Below are 22,056 nucleotides of genomic sequence, written 5' to 3'. Positions count from 1 at the left end.
AAGCTGCCAGAGGCGGTTGACCCCTACTTACCCTCACGAGCCTACTGGTTGATCTGACCTGACCTGACCTGACCTGATTGAATGCTTAAAGACATCATCGGGATCAAAACTAATACGATATTCGTGATCAGCACGCCGAAAAAACAAAAGAGCCCTACTTAACGACTTCTAGCAGGTCCCGATTTTCCCTAGTTTTGGGTCATTGACATGACCTGGAAGGTCAACCAATGACCTAGGGTCTTTGAATTGGGTATCATCGGTTTCGTCTCGTGACGGGCAACACGCTCGTTTTTTTTCCGCGAAGCTCTAGGTCGATCAGGGGCTTAATAGCAGCCGGCAGCTGCTGCCACCTAGCGGCACGGCCCGGAACTTAGCGGTGCGCGCCGGCGCGGTCGACGCGGCAGTCAGTTGGCTTGCGGACCGCGAGACGAAAGGACGGGGACGCGGGGCTGTCGACGGATGTGTAAATAGTGTTGAGGGATGTTGACGGATGTGTAGATAGTGTTGTGTAAAAGTGAAAATACAGAAGAAACGTTACAAACTGGCGCGGTCGGTAGGACGCCACGACCAAAAAACCGGAACTGGTGAGCCAGAATCACGGTAAGGTAGCCGCGACCGGCATTTTGATCGATGTTTTCGGCAGATTAGGATATCGTGTAGTGTAAATATTACGATCGGTTAATATCAATTTGAGTGAGAAATGGATCCCAGGTTGATTTTTATGTCAAAGGCAAATGGGCTTTGACCCTATACCTACCGGTGCAAATGGGCAGGAATGGCGCCGCTGGCTGACCCGTTTCGAGGCACAGACTTGCTTGGTCTGCACCGGAACGTCTGCAGTGTTTGCCGGCCCTGCTGGAAGATGGGGCTCTGGACCTATATGCGTCGTTGTTGGCGGCTGCCCAGGCCGATTATGCACAGGTTGTCGAGGCGCTGAGTGTGCGTTACGGCTCTGAGGCTGGTCCACTGCATGCACAGGCGGAACTGACACGCGCGATGTAGACACCTGGAGAGACAGTAGCCGATTTTGCCGATCGTATCCGTCAGCTGGGACGCGCCGCGTACCCAGACGAGGGCGTGAAAGACGCCACTGTCGAGTTCCATTTGACGAGCCGTTTTCTTTGCGCCTTGCGGGCTGCATAACGAGCAGCTTCAGAGTCAGCTGTGCAATAACGCTGGCAGCTGCCATTTCTGCAGCCCGAGAGCTGCAGACACGTCACGATGCAAAAGCGGCGGAACACCTTCAATTAAAGGGGGCACTGTCGACTTTTGGTCCCATTCTTTCCATGCAACGCCCATAGAACTAATGTTAAAATGCCAAAATCAAAGGGGGCACAGTGCTCCGGTGCCCTCCCCGTTCTGCCGCCTATGTCACGATGCGATGCTGGCAGTCCAGCAATTGGCTGCGGCGGTGGCTGGCACCGTTGCAGTGGCGGCTCCTGCTGCTAACTCACAGGAGGCCGCAGTCGCGGGTCCCGTGACGGCGCTGCCGCGCGGTCGGGAAGCAGTATCAATCGCCGGTGGCTTACCGGCCGCGGGGCGAGGCGGCGATGAGACAGACGGATCGGGTGCGGGCGCTGGAGCGCCGCATGGTGGAAATGCAGCAGATGCTGCACGAGCTCAGCACGTCTGGCCACCACGGCGGGCAGCTGGGGGGCAGACAGTCTGGTCAGCTCGCCTATGATCAGTCAGCGGTGGCTTTAACGACAGCCGCGACCCCGGTCAATCTGCGCTGTTATAACTGCCGCCACATCGGTCACACGCGGCGCGCGTGTACGGTGCAGGAACCGCAAGCAGAGGCCGCCAGTCCGCCGAAAACGGAGGTCGTTGCTTGTGAGGTGAGGCTGGGCACATGGTGCGTAACTGCCCGCGCTCGGCTCGACAGCCTCCCACACCACAGAGACTATCGTTCTGTCTCGGCTGCGGTAGGGACGGGCATTGGCTGGCGGATTGCGGCATGCTTCCAGTCCCGATGGACCAGCGGTCGCATACCGGACCAGTCCAAAGCAGCCGTCACGAGCCCCAGTACACCGGTCAGGAAAAATGATGGCGGCCGGTGCTGAGGGACAAGCATCGGCCCGGCGTCCATCAGGGTCCCAGATCACGGCGTCGGTGGTCGAGGTGCAGTTGGGAACACGGCGAGTCTGGACCCTGGTGGATTCCGGGGCGGACTTCACGATGATTCGCGATGGTCTGCAGGAGCATGTCCAGCGGGAGCTGTAGTGCCGGCTAACGACGCCATCCCAGACGGCGCGAGGGGCGGGCGGTGAGCCGCTTCACATCGCGGGGGTTGTTCAAGACCTGACAATCGAAATCCAGGGAAAGACATTCGCCACTCCCAGCGCCCCAGTGGTCAAGGGACTGATGTACGAGTTGGTCCTGGGGCGTGATTTCTGCTGCCGTCATGGCACTGTTATCGATGACGAGGCGGGAGTGATCAGACTGGCAGGGATGTCAATCCCTCTGCCTCCGGACAGCGCCATTCGACCCAGTCGGGCGAGAGTTCTGTTGGCCGCCACGACGGTGGTGCCGGCGCGGTCAGTCATCGTCGTCAGAGCTTCTGTGGTACCAGTCTACGGGAGGGTGAGGAACCCGTGTGCGCTGCAGGGAGTGATCGAGCCCAGTCACACGGCGCAGAGGGAGGACCTCCTGATTCCGAGGGAGGTGGTGACTGTGGATGGTAGTGGCACTGTTCCGATACAGCTGACTAATGTCGGTTCCCACGAGGCCAGATTGCTTAAGGGCAGCAATATCGGGACGCTGTACACGATTCTACCGGGGGGGGGACAGCGAATTCGACCTGAATGAGGATGATGATCTTCACGCCGGCGCTGTCAACGGTGGCGGGTCGCCGCGGGGCAGCGACGGCGACCAAGGCGATGATGATGTTCCGGCACCAGTCACAGCAGTCAACGTGGACGGCTCCGACATGTCTGATGGTGGTAAGTCCCGGTTAAGAGGCCTGGTGTCGAAGTACCGGGACATATTCAGTCAGCACTCAGGAGACATTGGACGCACCCACTTGGTGCAGCATCGGATTGACACAGGCGATGCCACCACGATCCGGCAGCCGGCCCGCAGAATACCGACGTCAATACGAGACCAAGTGGAGCTACAGAACGAGCAGATGCTGAGGGACGGGGTGATAAAAGAGAGCACGAGTCCATGGTGTTCCCCCGTCGTCCTGGTGCGAAAGAAAGACGCCTCTTTTCGCTTCTGTGTACACATGAGGGCGGTGAATGGAGTCACGAAAGGAGTGGCATACCCTCTCCCTCGAGTTGATGACGCGTTGGACTCCCTTGCCGGTGCGCAATGGTTCACCACCCTGGATATGGCCACCGGTTATTGGCAGGTTGGCATGAGCCCGGAAGACAGAGAGAAGACGGCCCTCGCGACGGGACGAGGTCTGCAACAGTTCCGCGTAATGGAACACGGCACCCGCCCCATCCCCCCTCGACCGGTGAGCGTTTCAGATTCCACACCGTTCAAACGTTATCTCCCCAGTTCCCAGTTCACAGCGCTACAATCATAATAGACGAGCGCTTACGCTGGAACGGTCACTTCCGGCTTGGTTCAAGCCACTACGGTTCTCCGTACAGTTCTTCACCGATCTCAAAACAATCCGTTTCACCTTGGTTTTTTATTCATCGTTGCGTGACAACACACGAGCACCGCGACATTCTAGCGTACTACAAGCGGAGGATGGGACAGGGTGGGAGGGTGGTGGGGCGGCAGGCGCGAGCCCGCGGCGCCAGGGGCTGCCGGCGGGCGCCCGCCACCGCCGCCGCCGTGCGCCGTCTACTTGGCCGGCGTGACACCGCGCGCCGTGGAGGCGCCGCGGCCGCGCGCGCGGAACTTGGCCAGGGTCGACTCTGCCTGGTCGCACCGCTCCTCAGCGGCCTCCACCTCCTGTGGACAGAGGATGGTGGGTCAGACGACAGAGGACAGCAGCCGGTGGTGGCCCATCTGGCTTGTGATTTATCCGAGGAAAAAGCATGCTAATCTTTGCTATACTATTCAATACAACTAGCGAAAAAAGCAATACATAGGCATATTTGTCAGTGAAGTTGAATCGATGCGCGTCGCATATTACTTGCTCATGAGCGGCAGTTTAAGTTGAACGACACATTTAACACACAATCTGACGGAGTGCTCCCCACTAACCTGTTGGCACTTGCGATACTTCGCGAGATTGAGCGCGGCAATCTCCTCGGCCTCGTCGATCTGCCGTTTGTAGGTCTTGATTTTCTGCTGCAGTGAGTCGACCAGGTCCTGCATGCGCACGTGGTTCTTCTTGTCCTCGTCCGCCTGCGGAGAACATGGCGGGGCTGATTTAGATGCAGGGTAACGTAAGGATTCCACAAGAAATTCAAACAAAGCCAGTTTAGTGGTGAGTATCCGACGTTTCTTCTTTCTCGGGGTTCAGATGATGCCGTCAAGACAAGGATGCGAGACGATGGTCAGCTGTGCTCTCATACACTTTGACTTTAATCTTAGTTTCTGACCGATGAGCACAAAACGAACCCACTGTCGACGCGCCCTAAAATATCAACAAACAAACGAACAAAATGTCCGTTCCTGACCTGGAAGACGAGCTCCTTGATGCGCCGGTCGGCCTTCCGCAGGTTCTTGGTCACGTCGCTGTGGCGGCGCTGCTCGTGGTCCAGCTCAGACTCCAGCGATCGCAGACGCTCCTCCAGCTTCGAGATGATGCGACGGCCGTTCTGTCGATCAAACAGAGCCGGTTAGGTAGTGTGGGAGGAGTCGTTTGCAGGAATGGAAAGTCAGCTGCAGAGGAGTTATCGGAAGAATGAACTATATGAGGAGGAGGATATTATAACACACAAGTGCCGCTGTGAACACAATCAAATACGTCCAATTCTTTAAAATTCAGTACTCAAAAAGGGCGATGAGCACAGCTCAGACCTGAGCTGGATAAAAGGCTTCCAGTATGAGGCATGGGAACCAGGACCAAGCAGCCCCCGGTCCCGGCGAAGCTGAAGTGTGACACCCTGCTGCACCCGACACTGGTGCAAAGCACCACACCAGTGCTTAAGCAATACACTACAAATAGTGATTGGCGCTTGTCAACGGGGTCTTGCCAAACTGGGATGCCAGTCTTCCAACAGTATCTCACACCAGAGGCTTCAATAATTGAAAACTTATCCGGGCCGTATGTTGAATGAGTTGCACAACATGCTCTAAGGCAAATTACGTCTCTTATCGTATGCGTCCTGTCTCAGCACTCGTAGTGTCCCGCGACTGTCTCGATCCCCCGGGTTACCTTGACGGCGTTGGCCTCAGCCTCGTCCAGGCGGACGGTGAGGTCCTTGACGGTGATCTCCATGGACTTTCGGCTGGCCTCCTGCTGCTGGGCGTTCTCCTGCTCGGCGCGGAGCTCGTCCGCCAGCCTGCGCACGCGAGGAAAGATACGGTCAGACTCAGAGACCAGATTCACGTGAGCGAAGCTTCAACAGTTACCGGACTGTACCATAACGAAATTGGCTGGCTTGTTGAGTGCTTCTGTCTAACTCTGAGCGTAAAGCAGATCCACAACACGTTGCAAAACATGTTACAAAAGCATGTTTTCGTTACCTGGCGGCGTCGATCATAGCGCGCTTGGCCTTCTCCTCGGAGGTGCGCGCCTCGTTGAGCATCTCGTCGAGGTCGACGTGCAGGGTCTTCACCTCCTCCTCGAGCTTGTTCCTGGCCATGGCGGCGCTGTTGTAGTTTGCCTCCGTCTCGGAGAGCTGCTGCTGCACGTCGCCGAGCTCCGCTTCCGCCTGGAGAAAGCGACCGACCAGGTCACTTACAACGGATCATTCAACGGATGAGGAGTAAGCGAATACATCTCCGAGTACCTCCTTCAGAGGCTAACCCACCTGACTGGCCTGCCAACCATTGGCGTTCATGCGACCCCTTTCCCCGTAGGTACTCCTGTCGTCCCGGAGAGTGTACTGACCTGTCGGCGGCCGCGGTCGGCTTGCTCCAGCAGCGTGCGCGTCTCCTCCAGCTCGTTGTGCAGCGCGTTGGCTCTCCTCTCGGACAGGCCGAGCGCCTCTCGCACCTCGGCCTTGGAGCGCTCCTCCTCCTCTAGCTGAGTCTGCAGACGGCATAACGTTCAGCGTTAATGACAATTTTCATATGAAATTAAATGAAGTGGACAATCCCCTTAGTCTTCGTATATGCTGGAAGAGGGGGTGGAGTCCTCACTACGTTCTCAAATCTGTGTAATTTAACGATGAAAGACATTAAAAGTCAACTTTATATACCAAAACTGAGTTTTTAGAAAACGACATCGGTTGGAGACTTTCTCGTCATAATTCCTACCACACAGCAAAGAACAGCGTATCAGATGTCCTGCCTTACCTGCAGTTCACGCAGCTCGTTCTGTACGCGCTTGATGTTCTTCTGGGTCTCGAAGGTCTCGACGTTTGCGCGCTCGACGGCCACCTCCAGCTCGGTGATGTCCTGTTCGAGTTTCTTCTTCATGCGCATGGCCTCGGTGCGGCCCTTGGCCTCGGCCTCCAGAGAGGCCTGCATGGACTCCATCTGGCGCTGGTGGCTGCGGCGCGCGTTCTCAAACTCCTCCTCCTTCTCCTGGATGCGGCGCTCGATCTCCTGTCGCGCCTGGCCGAGCTCCAGCTGGCCGCGCAGCACCTTGTTCTCCTCCTGCTCCAGGGCGGTCTCGGCCTCCTCCAGAGCCGACTGGAGCTCCTCCTTCTCCTGCTCAACCCGCTGGCGGAGTTTCTCCACCTCGGCCAGGCTGCGACCACCGTCCATAATCTGGTCCATCAGGTCCTGCGAATGGGGACGGGCAAACGGCATCAGCAACGGAATATCCCACCCAGCTCACGATGTGTACGTTACACACCGCATGGTACGGCAGTTAATCACGTGTTTAGAAAGCAGCAGTACCTATTCAGTACCTACCTTGACCTCGTCGGCCAGGTTTTTGTTCTCGCGCTTGACGGCCTCCAGCTGCTCGTTGCTCTCGTCGAAGGCGCCCCGCACACGGTACAGCTCGGTGCTGTAGTTACGGCAGTCCCGCTGGGAGGCATCCAGCTCCGAGGCGACGTCATCCACCTGAGAGAAACGCCGGCCCAGTCAGCCATGAGCGCTGCGGTGGTTCCCATGACGCCTCCATCTCTGTTAAAGTGAGCTTAAAGAAGGCGCAAGCCGAAAGCCCTTTAGGGTAAGATGATCAAATGGAAACACTTTTTATGCACCGTAAAATGCCTGCAATGGTGCATGGAGGACGTTTCTATCACCTTCATCTTCCACTCGGCGATGATCTTGTCGAAGCCCTTGGCCTTCTTCTCCATCTGGGCTGCCAGCTGCTGGGCGCGCTCGACCTCCACGTGCATCTCGTCGATCTCTCCGGTCAGCCGCAGCTTGATCTTCTCCAGACTGATGTTCTTCTGGTTGAGCACCTCCAGCTGCTCGGTGGCCTCCTGGAGGCGGACGGCCAGCTTCCTGCGCTGCTCCTCGAGCTCCTCGGCCCTGCCGGAGCGCGGCACTGCGTCAGCAGGGTCCGCCGAGATGGACAGATGGCACTGCGAGCACCAGGCTGCTTCAGTCTTACCGAGTCATTTGTTCCGGAAGTTATTAGAACAGCAGCAAAAAAGACAAGGCTGCAAACGGGACATGGTTACATCTTTTACACTACAGCCGAAGGTGTTCCAAAGTGTTTGTGTATCAAACAGCGATGAACGAACTATTTTCTAGCTTGTACCTCAACCAGCGAACATCGGCTGTCTCACCTGGCGACGCCCTCCTGTTCGTATTTGTTGCGCCACAGCGAGCACTCGGCCTGGGCCTTGGCCACCTGGCGCGTCAGGTCCGACCTGCTCTCGGCCTCCTCGTCCACCTGTCGAGTGTCGAGGTAAGCACCGCGGTAACGTATCGAACATGCCTAGTTCGTCATCAACGTACAAAATCAGTCATAATGATGGTGTTGCTAGTCGTAAGAGTTGAAGTAGAGCGACGTTTTACTGCTACAAAATTGGAATATGATAACAACATGGCAATATGAGGACCTAGAATAGGGTATGCGTATGTCAGTATCGTCGTTCCACGATAATCTCTCCCCTCCCCGTTGCCGCCACTGACCGACTCTCGCATGGTGTCCAGGTCGTGCTCCAGGTTGCGGTATTTGCCGAGGATGGTGGCGCGCTCGCGGCTCTCCTCGTCACAGACGCGGTTGCACTCGTCCAGTTGCGACTGCAGACTGCTGCGCAGCTTCTGCAGCTGCGACACCTGCGACTCAGCCTGCTCCACCTGAGGACAGCGGTCAGCAGAGGTCAGTAGAGGTCAGCAGAGGTCAGCGGTCGGCGGTGGAACGGTCGGTAGAGATCAGCGGGTACCACCACTCAGCGAGAATTGTCAGTGGAGACTGATACAGCGACGTCGGAGAGCGGTTGCATCGAAAGACCTTTCTTCAAATGCAACTTATTCATCAAGAATGGTCTTTTGATGCCTACCATCGCTTCGAGCAACGTCCTTTCCGATAAAGTGTATTGTGTGCTACCATAGCTTGTATTTTCAAACGTTCCGTCAGAAGTGATGGCTAGGACACTAACCTCGTGCAGCAGGTCAGAGTTTTCCATGGCCAGCTTCTTTTTGGAGGTGTCGAAGTCGCCGAGGGTGCGGTTGGCCTCCTCCAGCTTGGAGTTGATGCTGGCCAGCTGCTCCTGCAGCGCCTTGGTCTGCTTCTCCTCCGCCGCCTGCCAATCGATGACGGTCAGAGGCCGAACGCACCGAGCGAAACCGGCTACTGAGGCCGCATGTAGCAGCAGAACTGGCCAATGAGGCCTCCCATACCGGGCAGCGGCATGCCAGCCAAACTATGCATCAGTTTACCGACACTTCAATGGACAGATTTGGCGATACAACGTAAACCGACTCTCGCCTCCGTCAGCAGCAGCAAGATTTCTAATCCTACGTGGAACAGAAAGGTACATGGGGATAGCCGCTGAAGTAACTTTCACACGCTTAGCTGGAGTGCAGTGTACATATTTTCGTTATCATTAGATGAGACGATTACGTAAGTACAAATATTTACCAGTCATTAATGAGATTGCTGTGAGACTCACTTGATGCATTTAAACGTGACACTCCTTTTTTATTTAATTATTGTTGTATCGCTATCCGAGTATCGAATCAATGTCATGCCTGAAAGTTGACTGGGCAATTGCTTTTAGGAAAGCAACGGACCGATGTACTTTAATATAGCTTTGGAATTATTAGGAATGTTGATATAATCGCTGGCTGAATAAACATCCTTACAGCTGAAGTGAGTCATATGGGTAATTATGTAATTAAATATCAATCACAACATTTTATAATGACACACTGCATGGCAGTTTACGTTTAAATAGGCCAGTCAAGACAGCCGAGCGCCAGCTCCGCTGTCACCGCAGTTTAATGGTTAGGCTATCACGGAGCGCGGGATAGCTCGAAATGGGAGAGGGACCCCATGCAGAGAAGCGCGCGCGGAGTGTTACCGTCAGTTGGCAGCACTTTCCCAGCAGTGCGCCTAGTGCCGCCGCGTCGCTCCTCAGATGGTCAGTGTGCCGCTCTATGCTACAAACACAAAAGAACCAAATCCTCGCAAACATTAACGAAACAGGCGGAAACAAGTTTCTCAGAAAAATATCAGTATGGCGGGCAAAATCAGCATTCCTGCAAAATAAAAGGTGTTAGCTGGGTATCAGCTGGACTCTATGATACAGCGGGCGGCGGGCCGTGTGTTGGTCTATGCTCTCAGAGAGCGCTACCTTCTCGTTGTTGGTGAGGTCGAGCGCGGAGCGCAGCTCCTGGGTCTCACTGCGCAGGTGCTCGCCCTCGCGGTCGGCCCTGAAACGGTTCCGGCCGTGCAGACAGATATAGCGGGCGGGCAGGCGGACCCGGGGTGCCGAGCGGGCGGACAGACACAGACACGGAGTCACTCGGCCACTGCGGGGCGGCTACTCTAGGCACAGAGGTCTAACACATTGACTACCGACTCGAACGGGGGCACTGTTCTACACGAGTGACTAGAGACAAGGACCGTGGAAGCGAAGCGCGGGAAGTCGCCTGGTCCGCTGCGCAGACGGACAGAAACAGGAACCGTCCGACTAGCAGGTATACCTTCTCGCCGTAGACGTGGTCAATGGCCGAGCGAATCTCGTGGCACTTAGAGCCATTGTCATGCTTCTCCTTCTCAGCCCTGGGGCATTGTGCAAGAGCGCGATGTGGGGCAGGAGTTGTAACCGTCCGAGACGAATCACTCACACTTGGCCAAATGGCTAACCATGTGCTGCTAGCAAACTTCTCTACACTTGAAAATACGATATACAATAATTGCCAATCAAGGAATAATGAAATAAACTCGACCTGTCTGGCGTTATCTGCATACGTGATACGTGTAAACTCATCAGAGCACCCTCTCTTAGTTTTGAACGTTTTCATTCCAAAAGAAGACTCTGATCACCGATCCTGAGTAGTCATAAAAACGGCCTAGAAACCGGCTCCACGGTTAACTCACTTGGCCTTGGACTTGTTGAGCTGGTCGATTTGTTCGGCCATCTCCGTGATGGCGTCGTTGTGCTTGCGTCGCAGTCCGGCCATGGTCGCCTCCTGCTGGATGGTCTGTAAGCGGCCAATCGCCGGATCAGAACACCTCGGAGAGGACATTCAGGCTTACACATCAACTGGATGGTACAACTACATACAGGGTCCGGCAAAAGTCTTGACGTAGTTTTAAAATCGTTCCACACTTCAAGCCATTGTAAATAAAAACGTTGTTCAGCGCTCAATGTATTGTCCACGGACAAGCAAACACTTGCGAACACGGTTCGGCATACTGGCCACGAGAGTGGGGAGCACAGACGGCTGGATTCGTGACCACGCAGACTTGAGCTGCGTCTCCAGCTGCGCGAGGTTGGTTGCTGGCGTCTGTTTGTCGAGGTCTTTCTGGACGATCGCCCACAGCTCTTCAATGGGATTTAGGTCGGAACTGTTCCCCGGCCCCTTTTCCTTCACCCAGAAGTGCGGCAGGTTGTCTCAGCACCACTGCTGGGCTGTGGCAGAGCGATGCGCTGGAGCCCCTTCCTGCATGAAGATGGCTTTCGACCTCTCAGCCACCATCCGTCGCTTCAGAACAGAGCCATTTCTGGGAGTTCCTCCGAGATGGTCTCCACATAATACTTGGTGTCCACCTTCGTCTTGGGCGGGATGACATGGAGCAGCTCACTGAGCACTTAATGTGACACCATCTCCCACACCATCAACTTCGCTGGGAATTTGACAGGAGCTGTGGGCACACTGGCTGCGTCGGGCGCCCAAACAAATGCGGCCATTCTGGCGATTTGGTGGGTGTTAAGTGCTTCCACCACCTTTGCACTGGTCGGAGAGGGGCGCCGACATTATTCGCGACCAGACTTTGTGACATTCCCGCTTGAATCATGCCGATGGCTCGATTCCTGAGACTGACATCGTAATATTTGACCATGGTGTTTTCAGCCTTCATTTCAACTGCACGCTCGCTACTCAAATGACCTCGCACAATCGGCCGCTGACCCTTAGGTTATCTGTGGTCTCATACCCCGGGGCACAATAGATGCGCTGACACAATGGCGTTGGAAGCAAAACGCTGGGTGGGGCAAAACGCGCATGGGAAGACACAGAAACTAGAATACCACATACGACAAGACTTTTGCCGGACCCTGTACATACCACGGGGAGCGTCGGTGTGCCGGTGAAGGGGTAGTGCCGCTCCGCCGAGCCCTGGACCGTACCTGTTCCTCAATGTCGCGGCGCAGTTTGGCGATTTCGTTTTCGCGTTTCTTGTTGAGCTCCATCTGGGCGGCGGTGGCTCCGCCGGCCTCTTCCAGACGCTCGGTCAGCTCTTCCAGCTCACGGGCCTGTCGGCGGCAGCAGAAATGTCAACAGCTGCAGAGGTACCGTGACTGTGGACGAGAACGGCAGCAAAACCGGCGCGTCGAGTTCACAAAACAGCTGAACTTACTACAGACGCTAAATTGTAACAACGTAGCTCTTGTACATTGCATAGTCGCTCGCGGAGGTTAACGTCCCTGGGTAAGATAAGGACGTAAAAATACCGGACAGCTGTCATAGCTGGCCAGTGGCCACTGACCAGGTCGGCACGCTGTTTCTCGGCCTTGGCGCGGCCCTGGCGCTCCGACTCCAGCTCCTCTTCCAGCTCCTCGATCCTGCCCTGGAGCTCCTTGATGATCCTCTGCAGCCGAGTCACCAGGGACTGCTCCTCCTCCAGCTTGGCTGAGGCCAGAACACAACGTCAGGCTGGGCGTGGAGGAAGAGTGATAACATCAACGTCCGAACTCCGAAACACAGTACATACATAACTATACCCTCACGGCCACTGTCTTGAGCGCTCTCCGTTGTGAAAATCACAAGTATCAAAAAGCAGTGATTCGTGTCACACTCAGGATGTTCGACTTCATAAATATGCAAGATATTACAACAAAAATTACCCGACGTTTCAAATTGGATGGAATATTTCAAATGGATTTTTTAGGCTTGCTTCTGTGGCCGCATCTTTAGTCAGGAGAGATTATGATTTGTGAATTGTTTCTTTGTGACCTGTTTGCAGACAGGAAGTGTTACTACGAAGAATTGCCCGCGCTGTTACACATCCCATGTTCTCGTAGATAAATGTGTGTCTTTTCATTACCCTTGAAAAAGTTATAATAAACGAAACGTCGGGTAATTTTTGTTGTAATATCTTGCATATTTATGAAATAATCGTCACATTACAAACTCAACATGTTCGACTTCCTTTGCTACTTACTGGACAGCTGGGCGATCTCGCGGTCCTTCCTCAGCATGGTCTGCTCGAGCTCGCGTTTGTTCTTCTCCAAATCAGCCACGGCCTCCTGAGTCAGCTTGAGGTCGCCCTCCACCTTCCGCTTGGCCTTGTCCATCTCGGCGCGCGTCTTCTTCTCGCGCTCCAACGAGTCCTCCAGCTCGTCCAGCGTCTGCTCCAGTTTGGCCTTCACCTTGAGCAGGTGGCCGACCTTGTCCTCCTGGCTTCCGAAGTCGTCCACCGTCTTCTGCTGGTTCTCCTGGAGGATAGAGAGTGAAAACATTCAGATAGAGTACAAGCATCCTTTATTGATCAGGTCGTTTAACATTAAAAGCAATCAACGTTTTCTGCAGGACATTGACCTGTCATTATGAATGAAAGCAAATAGAGTTTTTAGGTAGGATACAATCAATGTAGACCAGTAGTCAATCGTATCTAACCTGGAGGCGCTTCTTCTCGCGGTTCAGCTTGTTGATCAGCTCGTCCTGCTGGGCGATCTCGTCGTTGAGCGTGCGGATCTGGTGGTCGCGTGCCGTCTTGTCGGCGTCCAGCTTCTTGGCGCTGAGCTCGACCTCCTCGAGGTCCTTGCGGAATGAGCTGATCTCCTGCTCCATGCGGCGCTTCTCCTGGGAGAGCTTCTGGCGCTCCTCCTCCTCTGCGGTGAGGCGCTCCTGGGCATCCTGTGGAGCGTTGGGACGGGAGATCAGACATCAGTCCTACTGAGAACGGAGCGGTGGGACGGGAGATCAGACATCAGTCATACTGAGAACGTGACTACGCAAGGTGAGTCCTGCTGCAGAGTTTATGTGACCATTGGTGCATACAACGTATAATTCGAACGTTGGAATATTCATGGCTCCAAGTACATTTGAGTTTCAGCAAGGAATAGTTATGACATCGATAAGTTTCTCTCTCGCCTTGGTTGCCGAGTACAGAGACGTCTGTGTGCGGCACTCACGTTCAGCTGGCTCTCGAGGTCGGCCTTTTGCGCCTGCAGCTTCTGCTGTTTGGCGATCTCGTCTCCCATCTCGCCGCGCTCAGCCTCCAGCCGGGCGGCCAGGTCGGCCTTCTCCTTCATCAGACGCACGTTGTTCTCCTCGGACTCCTGGCGCGCCTTGGAGATTACATCCAGGTTGGCCTCAGCCTCCTCAGCCTCCTCCTTCAGTTTCTGCCGAACCGGGAAACACCAGAACGTCAGTCTGACGCGCGGTCTTGTGGCAGTCAGCGGCTATCTGGCATCCGACCTGGTGCATATGACGCACACAGCACAAAAGCATACAGCATGTACTGTTTCTGAGCTGATTTCGATATTGAACGTACCTACGACCTTCGCCTAAGGTTATCCGTTGTGCCTGGTACGATTGCCAGCCGGTCGTCATTGATCTTTGCGCCATAAAACTCTGACAAGGTGAACACGTCAATCGTTTACAAGTGCTCGGCTGGCGCAAATATTTACTGACGAGAATAAAGGAGAATAAAGAGCGTTTTTCGCTCTCCGTTTTCGATACCGGCGTTTGGCGCTGTCCCGTCTACTGCATTTCAGGTTTGAGCGTGTTACGTCTGGCTTGCCCTGCTGACTGTCATCTACACTGAAAGTGAGTGACTCGACTCTCATTGGCAGACCGGCCGCGTACCTTGATCTCGTCCTCGATGCGAGTCTCGTAGAGCATGGGGCGGACGCGGATCCAGAGGCGGAACCACGGCCAGCCGTTCAGACGCATGTACTTGCGGATGGCGCGCTGCACCACCAGCAGCATAGACCTGGGCGTGGCGAGCGCAGGGTCAGACAGGAAATAGCCAACAACGACACCAAACAAAACGTCAGACAGACACATATAGGATATCTGACATCGTCAAGCCAACTAGTGAAATCACTTGGTTACCTCTGTTCCTTGAGCTTCTCGTATTCTCTTCGGGAGAAGTAGGAGCGGATCTGGGCCTGCATCCAGGAGAAGATCATGTTGAGCTTGTCGTCACGCAGCTCCTCGAGGTCGCCGAGCACACCGGCACGGAAGAACACCTGGCAGCGGCATATCGAGGTCACCAAGAGGCAACGGGGGAGGCACTAGTGCAGTGGATAGTGAAACGCTTAGAAAGAACGTGCCGTTTCGGAGGCTGTTATGGGACGTGAATGGAAATGAAAAAAATGGAAATGAACCATTGAGTCAATAGTCTTATCGTGTGAAAACGAGGCATTTATTCGTTCGTCATGTGAACTCCTGTGGTAACCTATACAGCAGAGCGCCTGCATCTCTCTGCACGGTTGACGGACGCCTCGGCGCTGCCGCACATGCCTTGGTAAGTCCGAGCCGGTACTTTTCCTGGTCGAGCTCGATCTTGTTGAGGATCGCGGCCGAGGCCTCCTTGTCGTCCTTGATCTTGTTCACCTCCTCGACGGCGAGGATCTTGTAGCTGTACAGAGGGTGCGAGGGGTGTGCTGGTTACTACGTCAGCCGCGGGCGTCAGCTCTCAGTGCCGGCTGAGCCCCAGGATGAGGGGAGAGCTGGTACCGTTCTGCTGCCCCCCCCCCCATTTGAGTGACTCACCCACCCAGCCCAGCCATGGGAATGTTCAATAAATTTTGGTGGCGTTTGCCGTTGGCAGAACAAGTACGAGCTCTTCCCTTATCTGGTTTAGGCTATGACTCAACTATGCAAAATGGACGGCACGATCATTTCTACGAGCTGGGGCAGCCACAGGCGATTGTCATTGGTAAGGCTAGATTTCAAGTGTGAGCGATTGTTACGCATTGGTACAGTGTAAAACTTGTGTTGAGAGTGACCCGAGCTCTTTAAGCACCATGCGTCAATCGCCCATGGCTGCAACAGCTGTTGTCCCTTGTTATGTGAACGACGACACAGCTACATTGCATCGCCATCTCACTACGACCAGTGCAGCTCGCAAACGACACATCCATGTTAACGAAGTCACGTCTAGGACTAACACTAAAACAGTCTACAACAGGACACTAGCGGTGCACTACATCACTACGCGTCTGCCGCTGCTGGAAGACCTGAAGACTGAGTGCTGGAGCAGCATGGTAATCACTTGACTGGCTTAACTAAAAATCGAATCACTCTGTGAGCACTAGAGCAGCCACTATTTAAACGGACGGCTGACGAAGCGCTGGTCAGGTGCCCACGTCGCCGCGTCATGTCGTCTACTGGACTGGATCTACTGCATGCCACTGCACTGCGGGACGAAAGGACCACCTGGCGGGTGTACCTTGGTCAGACCGAGGCGGAACTTATCCTCGTGCAGGTTGACCACCTTCAGACAGGCGGCGCAGGCCTCTCGGCCATCCTTGAGAGCCTCCATCTCCTTTGTCGCCAGAATGTTATAGCTTTGGGACACGGGGGTGGTGTCAGCTGTCTGTCCGTTCCCGCTCAGTTCAGTGTGTCACCACTGGCTGAATTACGGCTGGCCTAACAGGGAGGTGATGGCACCGGGTAGCCGGACCCTCGAAAGCGTCTCTTTATTATGTTTGATGAGTGGGGGTGCGCCCTATCGGGGATACCATCTGTGGACCGTAGGAGCGAGGTGAGGGGTCAGCGGAGGTCGCAGGGTGAGCACGTACCGGTGGCGGAAGTCGTGGTAGGGCAGCCGGTTGGGGAAGCCCTTGCGGCAGATACGGATGCCCTCGAGCACACCGTTACAGGTGAGCTGGTGCATCACCAGGTGGGAGTCGATCACACCTGCGGACGAGTCGGCACGGAGTCAGTGGACCGACCGAACGGGGACGGACCCGCAAAATCTCGGCTCACCGGCTAATGAAATTAGACGCATCAACTCTCCCACCTTAGTGGCTACACCTCAAAGAGATGTTGCTCTATAAAAAGTGGATTTTCATTGCATTGTTTCAAGGACACTTAACTAATGCTTTTGGAGCTGTTGAAGAGCTGGGAAAGCCATGAAAAGGTCGATATTTATTGAAAACAAAAAATACGCGGAGGTAAAACTTATTAATATGTTGATTAAATACGGTAAATAACCAGTAATGTTGCATTTAAACAGCGTTACAAGAAGAGAAGGCGGCACAGATAAGGCGTTTTTATGGACGCGCAACAGAAGACTATTTTGTGAAAGCGAAATACAATGCAAAAACGTATTATCTTTTTAGAGGCTTATAATAAAATACTGGATTTAGATACCTACCGCGAGCATTTTATAAAGAACATTTAACGAGCGTAATTACTTGACACCACCAAAGCGTAAGCTACTGTCTATGTATTCATTGATATTGAAATTGAACAGCTGGCTGCAGATGACCAGCGACATCGTCATGCTGCGTATGTGTCTGGCAGGCAAGTCTGGCTGTATGACGCGGCTCAGCCATGCAGATTCAGGACACTCAGGCGCCGGGGCGCGGCTCGGTCATGCAGAGGACGTCACCCAGGCACAGGATGCCGGGCCGCAGACCATGCCCGGCAGACCTTACCGGGCGACTTGGTCTCATTGGGGATGATGCAGCGGATAAAATGGGGCGACGTGGCCTGCAGCGTGGCCATCAGGTTGTTCAGCTGCTCCTGGGACACGGAGCCGGACGGTTAGCGGGGTGCTCGGCAAGGGAACGACGCCTACCGCAGGGTCAGGCAGGGTCAGGCGGGGTCACTACGGGGTCATCCAGCCGTATGTACACCTGGGGTCACTCAGAGGTGCCGACTGGCAAGCGGGGCACTCCAAGCGTAACACAGGTGAAAGGCCTGTCCTCTGGTCTGAGACTCGGGGTTGATTTAGGGTGTTATGAGGAGGTGAGTAGCGGATGTCGTTCGCTGGTGATGGGGAGCCAGCGCCGGGGGGCACTCCGGCGCGGCAGTCTGGAGTTTCAGGTACTCAGGGGCGGCAGACGGAGGGTGCTCAGCCGGATCTCGGCCTCAGCCATCCACAGCCAAACGGTGCTCAGCCGTTTGTAGGGTGCACCGGGTCACAGGGGCATCTCACGCTAGGGGCCAGGGTAGCAGGCAGGTCAACACTGAGGGAGGCAAGGCCATCTTCACACGCAAGGGCACATTCGGCCACACACCGCCTCAAACAGCAGGCTCTCGGTCCAATCCTGTGCAAAGGGGAGGGGAATTTCCACCGCTAGGTCAGGGCACAATGCAGGGTCAAACCATTCTCTGGGTCACGGCACGGCTCCCCGCCGGTGAGGGTTCACTGCCGGCGGGTGTGTGGTGCGTCGGGCCGGGGCCTTACCGGGCGATTTGGTCTCGTTGGGGATAATACAGCGGATAAAGTGCGGAGATGTAGCGTTCAGCGTGCTCATGAGTCCGTTCAGCTGCTCCTAAAACACCGGTCACCGGGGGTTAGCCGCCGGCAGCTCACCGCGTCAGATCGTGACAGCGGGACACCGGGCGCGGGGCGGTCGCCGAGAGATCCGACCGCCGCCCTGGAACCTCTACGTGGCTGTAATTAAGACAACCGATTTCCTGTGATCTGTTCAGGGGGAAAACCTAACGATAAAATGACAAAGGAATTGTTCAAAAGCATAGCCATATTTTATCATCCGTCACGCTCCAAACGTAATCAATATCGCCTCAGAAAACCGCTCAGAAATCAGGTGTGCACTGTGCAGTTTTGTATACAGTGCTATCCTTACTAGCGCGCAGGCATGGCACTGATTTTTGAACGATTATGCTTTCATCTGTATGAACTGAAGATAGAAATTATTTTTGATTTTTTTAAGTTGGTTTGTTACACAGCTGATCATTTATAGTATTATGTAACATTTAGCATTATGAGTCCTTTTTTGTTCATGCAAACAATGGCCGAAGAACAAACACAGTGCGTCTTGGACTTTGCGAGTGACTTTAGCATCTTTTTCGCTATAAAAGGAAAAAACAGAAAGCACGAGTCAAGAATGGACTTTTGCAAGCATGATCTCGAAGGCGCTTAATTTCAACTCTGAAGACAGAGCAGCGTGTCACAAGAGAATAACAATTGCTTTGAGTGGTCCGATGGGGTACGTTCTGACGAGCGTTGTTGCATCACATGCTGGACTATCCGGGAAGGTGCAGACAGCTAAAGACGCATACCATACTGGAGTGCAGGGGCACAGGGTACTCACTACTCACACTCTTGACTCTAGATATTGAGGGAGGGGAGGTGGCGCAAACGGCGGCCGGGGGCGGGGGGAGGGGTCAGGGATTTTGCCAAAGGCGCTCACTAAAACACCATCTGTTCAGAAGGGTTGAGATGCGGGACACATTGTCCGAGGTGCTGATCACACATCTTTGGTGCAAGGTAAACATATTCCCGATGCATGATGGCAATCATTCCCTCCAATGCAGGGCTCATGTCTTTCCAATGCAGGATATCCAACTCTCCGATGCAGGGTGATGCAGGGTACTCGTCTTCTGGTACGGGGTACACTTGTCTCTAGTACAGAATGCACACTTGTACGATGCGGGGTGTACGGCACGGGGTGACGGTACAAAGAATCACTGATAAGGGGCGGGGAGCGGGCCGCTACACGGGTTGGCCAGAGAGGGACACGGGGTCAGCGGCCCGCCCAGTGGCGGCGCGGCAGCCGGAGACCCGTATACGGAACACCACTGGTCCGGCAGGGGTCACTCTGGGTTGACGGGGGGGGGGGGCGGGAACGGTCCGATGTACAGGCATCACATCGAGCGGGTGGAGGTGGGGGGGGGGGGGACCGGGCAGGTCAGCCATCGGCCTACAGGGGACACATTGACCGGACAGTCGGGCAATACCTCCTGCAGAGCTCAGCGCACTGGGTCAACTGTCACTTGGAAAGCACGAGTGAGACGCAGCGTCTTCAGCATCGCAGCGACGCCCTAGTGATGAGCAGAGGAGCGTCAGAATATTAAACAATTGTAACTAGCATGAAATGTTTTTGGTGAATGGTGAAAAATATTGATCAACAATGAAAAATGGCTAAGAACGAATACAAACATTACGGAGAGCTCGGCCCCGACAGAGTGGACCCCAGTTGAGTGATAATCCCTGACTCTGCTCGGTGAAGAGGCGACAGAGTGGATGCCGCCGTCCCCAGTGGTCCGATCCCGGTACTCACTCTGTACATGGCAGATACGGTCTGGAACGCGGAGCCCTTGGCGCGCTTGCCACCTGCGGCAAAATTCGGGGGAGGGGGGGGGGGGCGGACGTCAGCTATGCGTCTCCCTCAGCTGGCCCACTCGTACCCCGCTACCCTCCGGCCCCTCTGTTTCCCTGCCGTCCTGCCGCGGCTCTGCGCCTGCTCCACCTACCCTTTCCGCCGCCGCCGCCCTCCTCCTTTGGCGCCGATTGTCCGGGATGGTCGGCGAACAGGTCGACCAGCAGGGCGTTGCCGCTCTTCTTGAACTGGTCGACCACCGTGTCGTTCAGTGGGTCCTTGTTCTTCTCCAGCCAGCCCACCAGGTTATAGTTCACCTGTCCGTAGTAACGTGTCATGTCACCACGTTGCGCACCACCAGGTAAAGTGCACTATCCGAACTTCCATAGCGCACACGTTCAAGGGGAATGGATGAACATTGAACACTGAGCTCAATTAAAAATAAAAAGTGTCACATAGATCGCGGAACATTAGAACTTTGCAAGCAGGTGTACCCTAAGCCATATTTATAATTATCAAAATTCAGATTCAGATTCAGATTCAGATGTGTTTCGAATCATCCCACTTACGTTGGCTTCATGTTTGAATCACGTCATACTTGGTAGTTGCAGATATAAACACGCGAGAAAAGGCACATTACAAATGGCATACAAGGTAAAATAGGGAAAAATATGAAACATATTAAACATTTACGTGTCCAGGGCAGAGATAAAACCAGCTCTGCCGCTACATCCAGGGACAGTTGGCGGCAGGCTGTTCCAAGCGGACGCCGCCCTATTTGAAGAAAAAATGAAATTGAAAAATGAAGTGACGATAGTGAGATAATATTAGTCTCCTACGGTGTCGATCCCGCAACTCTTACCGTTCCGGCGTAATGCACGATGGCGAAGTGCGACTCGCTCTGTCCCGGCTTGGCCGGCTTTGGCTTGACGAAGAGGGGGCACTTGCCCAGGTGGTTGGTCTTCAGCTTCTCCTCGAACGTCTTGTCGGTGGCCTTGGGGAACATACTCTCCTCCTCGAGGATCGAGAGGACGCCCATCGGCTGCCGAGCGCATAGATAGGGTGTCAGATGACACGCTGAGGTCTTACATCACACAGACGTCTGGCGCAGCCGACTCCTACACAAGAAACAGACTGCAACATACTCAAAACTTTTCATTAGTAAGACGGCATAACATACGATTCATCCGCCTGCAGGCAGATAAAATCATGGCTATAAACGGTTCCAGTGTATCATGCAGGGGTCCCGGTAGACGAGTCACCTTCTCCATGAGGTCGATGCATGCCTGCAGGTCCATGCCGAAGTCCATGAAGACCCAGTCGATCTCCTCCCGCTTGTACTCCTCCTGCTCCAGCACGAACATGTGATGGTTGAAGAACTGCTGCAGCTTCTCGTTGGTGAAGTTGATGCACATCTGCTCAAAACTGTTGAACTGTCAAACAGAACGGGGTGCTCTGGTCAGCGGCCACAATTCTTGCCGGGTAAGTATATACATTTATTTAATTATGACTAGTCCTCTCGAATCACACATCCTGTCGATCCGATGCCATTTTCCCAGTCGCTGAACTCACGTCAAAGATCTCGAAGCCAAAGATGTCGAGCACGCCGATGAATGAGGCGCGCTTCTGCTTGGTGTCCAGCGTCATGTTGACCTTCTTGACCAGCCACTTGAAGAGCCGGTCGTACATGTTTTTGGCCAGCGCGCCCACGGAGTAGTACACCTGGGCACAGGCAGGGGCGGCGTGTCACCCGCTGATCAACACGGCGGTACGGACGGACCGAGCGCCTCGGAGCGGCGACTCGCACGCCGCCGAGCGGCCGGCGAGCTCGTACTGCGGCACAGCCTACCCTCACGGCGCGCAGGACACTGCCATCTAGCGGCCGGACGGAGCAGACTCGCACTGTACTGCGGCACAGCCTATCAGTCACGGCGCGCAGTACACTGCCATCTAGCGGCCGGGCGGGGCAGACTCGCACTGTACTGCGGCACAGCCTATCAGTCACGGCGCGCAGTACACTGCCATCTAGCGGCCGGGCGGGGCAGACTCGCACTGTACTGCGGCACAGCCTATCAGTCACGGCGCGCAGTACACTGCCATCTAGCGGCCGGGCGGGGCAGACTTGCACTGTACTGCGGTATAGCCTAGCAGCCAC

The 22,056-nt window shown here is 54.8% G+C and overlaps 1 protein-coding gene across 13 annotated transcripts in view; it reads right to left on the bottom strand.

The window, feature by feature from the left end:
* Positions 1-3,625: 3,625 nt before the first annotated feature.
* LOC122374161 (myosin heavy chain, muscle-like) overlaps positions 3,626-22,056 on the bottom strand; it is a 39,952-nt gene continuing 21,521 nt past the window's right edge. For 3 of the 13 annotated variants that reach the window (XM_043352753.1, XM_043352749.1, XM_043352760.1), the window contains exons 13-41: positions 21,474-21,623; positions 21,164-21,334; positions 20,764-20,943; positions 20,056-20,218; positions 19,863-19,915; positions 18,023-18,110; positions 16,407-16,524; positions 15,124-15,241; positions 14,713-14,849; positions 14,464-14,590; positions 13,788-13,997; positions 13,270-13,509; positions 12,815-13,088; positions 12,140-12,282; positions 11,781-11,906; positions 10,529-10,632; positions 10,132-10,210; positions 8,583-8,726; positions 8,113-8,280; positions 7,764-7,870; positions 7,272-7,503; positions 6,934-7,086; positions 6,370-6,801; positions 5,963-6,103; positions 5,596-5,783; positions 5,285-5,411; positions 4,584-4,724; positions 4,165-4,308; positions 3,626-3,909 (exon numbers count right to left, since the gene is read on the bottom strand). In XM_043352753.1, the coding sequence (XP_043208688.1) occupies positions 3,799-3,909; positions 4,165-4,308; positions 4,584-4,724; positions 5,285-5,411; positions 5,596-5,783; positions 5,963-6,103; positions 6,370-6,801; positions 6,934-7,086; positions 7,272-7,503; positions 7,764-7,870; positions 8,113-8,280; positions 8,583-8,726; positions 10,132-10,210; positions 10,529-10,632; positions 11,781-11,906; positions 12,140-12,282; positions 12,815-13,088; positions 13,270-13,509; positions 13,788-13,997; positions 14,464-14,590; positions 14,713-14,849; positions 15,124-15,241; positions 16,407-16,524; positions 18,023-18,110; positions 19,863-19,915; positions 20,056-20,218; positions 20,764-20,943; positions 21,164-21,334; positions 21,474-21,623 (4,569 nt within the window). In that variant the 3' untranslated portion in view covers positions 3,626-3,798. Of the gene's footprint in view, positions 3,910-4,164; positions 4,309-4,583; positions 4,725-5,284; positions 5,412-5,595; positions 5,784-5,962; positions 6,104-6,369; positions 6,802-6,933; positions 7,087-7,271; positions 7,504-7,763; positions 7,871-8,112; positions 8,281-8,582; positions 8,727-9,779; positions 9,859-10,131; positions 10,211-10,528; positions 10,633-11,780; positions 11,907-12,139; positions 12,283-12,814; positions 13,089-13,269; positions 13,510-13,787; positions 13,998-14,463; positions 14,591-14,712; positions 14,850-15,123; positions 15,242-16,054; positions 16,173-16,406; positions 16,525-17,267; positions 17,356-18,022; positions 18,111-19,862; positions 19,916-20,055; positions 20,219-20,763; positions 20,944-21,163; positions 21,335-21,473; positions 21,624-22,056 lie in introns of all 13 variants that reach the window. The other 10 variants (XM_043352750.1, XM_043352747.1, XM_043352748.1 and 7 more) reach the window with 7 other exon arrangements.

The sequence above is a fragment of the Amphibalanus amphitrite genome, unplaced genomic scaffold (genome assembly GCF_019059575.1).
Source record: "Amphibalanus amphitrite isolate SeventyFive unplaced genomic scaffold, NRLGWU_Aamphi_draft 001614F_arrow, whole genome shotgun sequence".
Taxonomy (NCBI): domain Eukaryota; kingdom Metazoa; phylum Arthropoda; class Thecostraca; order Balanomorpha; family Balanidae; genus Amphibalanus; species Amphibalanus amphitrite.
This window is presented reverse-complemented; position numbering and strand designations above follow the sequence as displayed.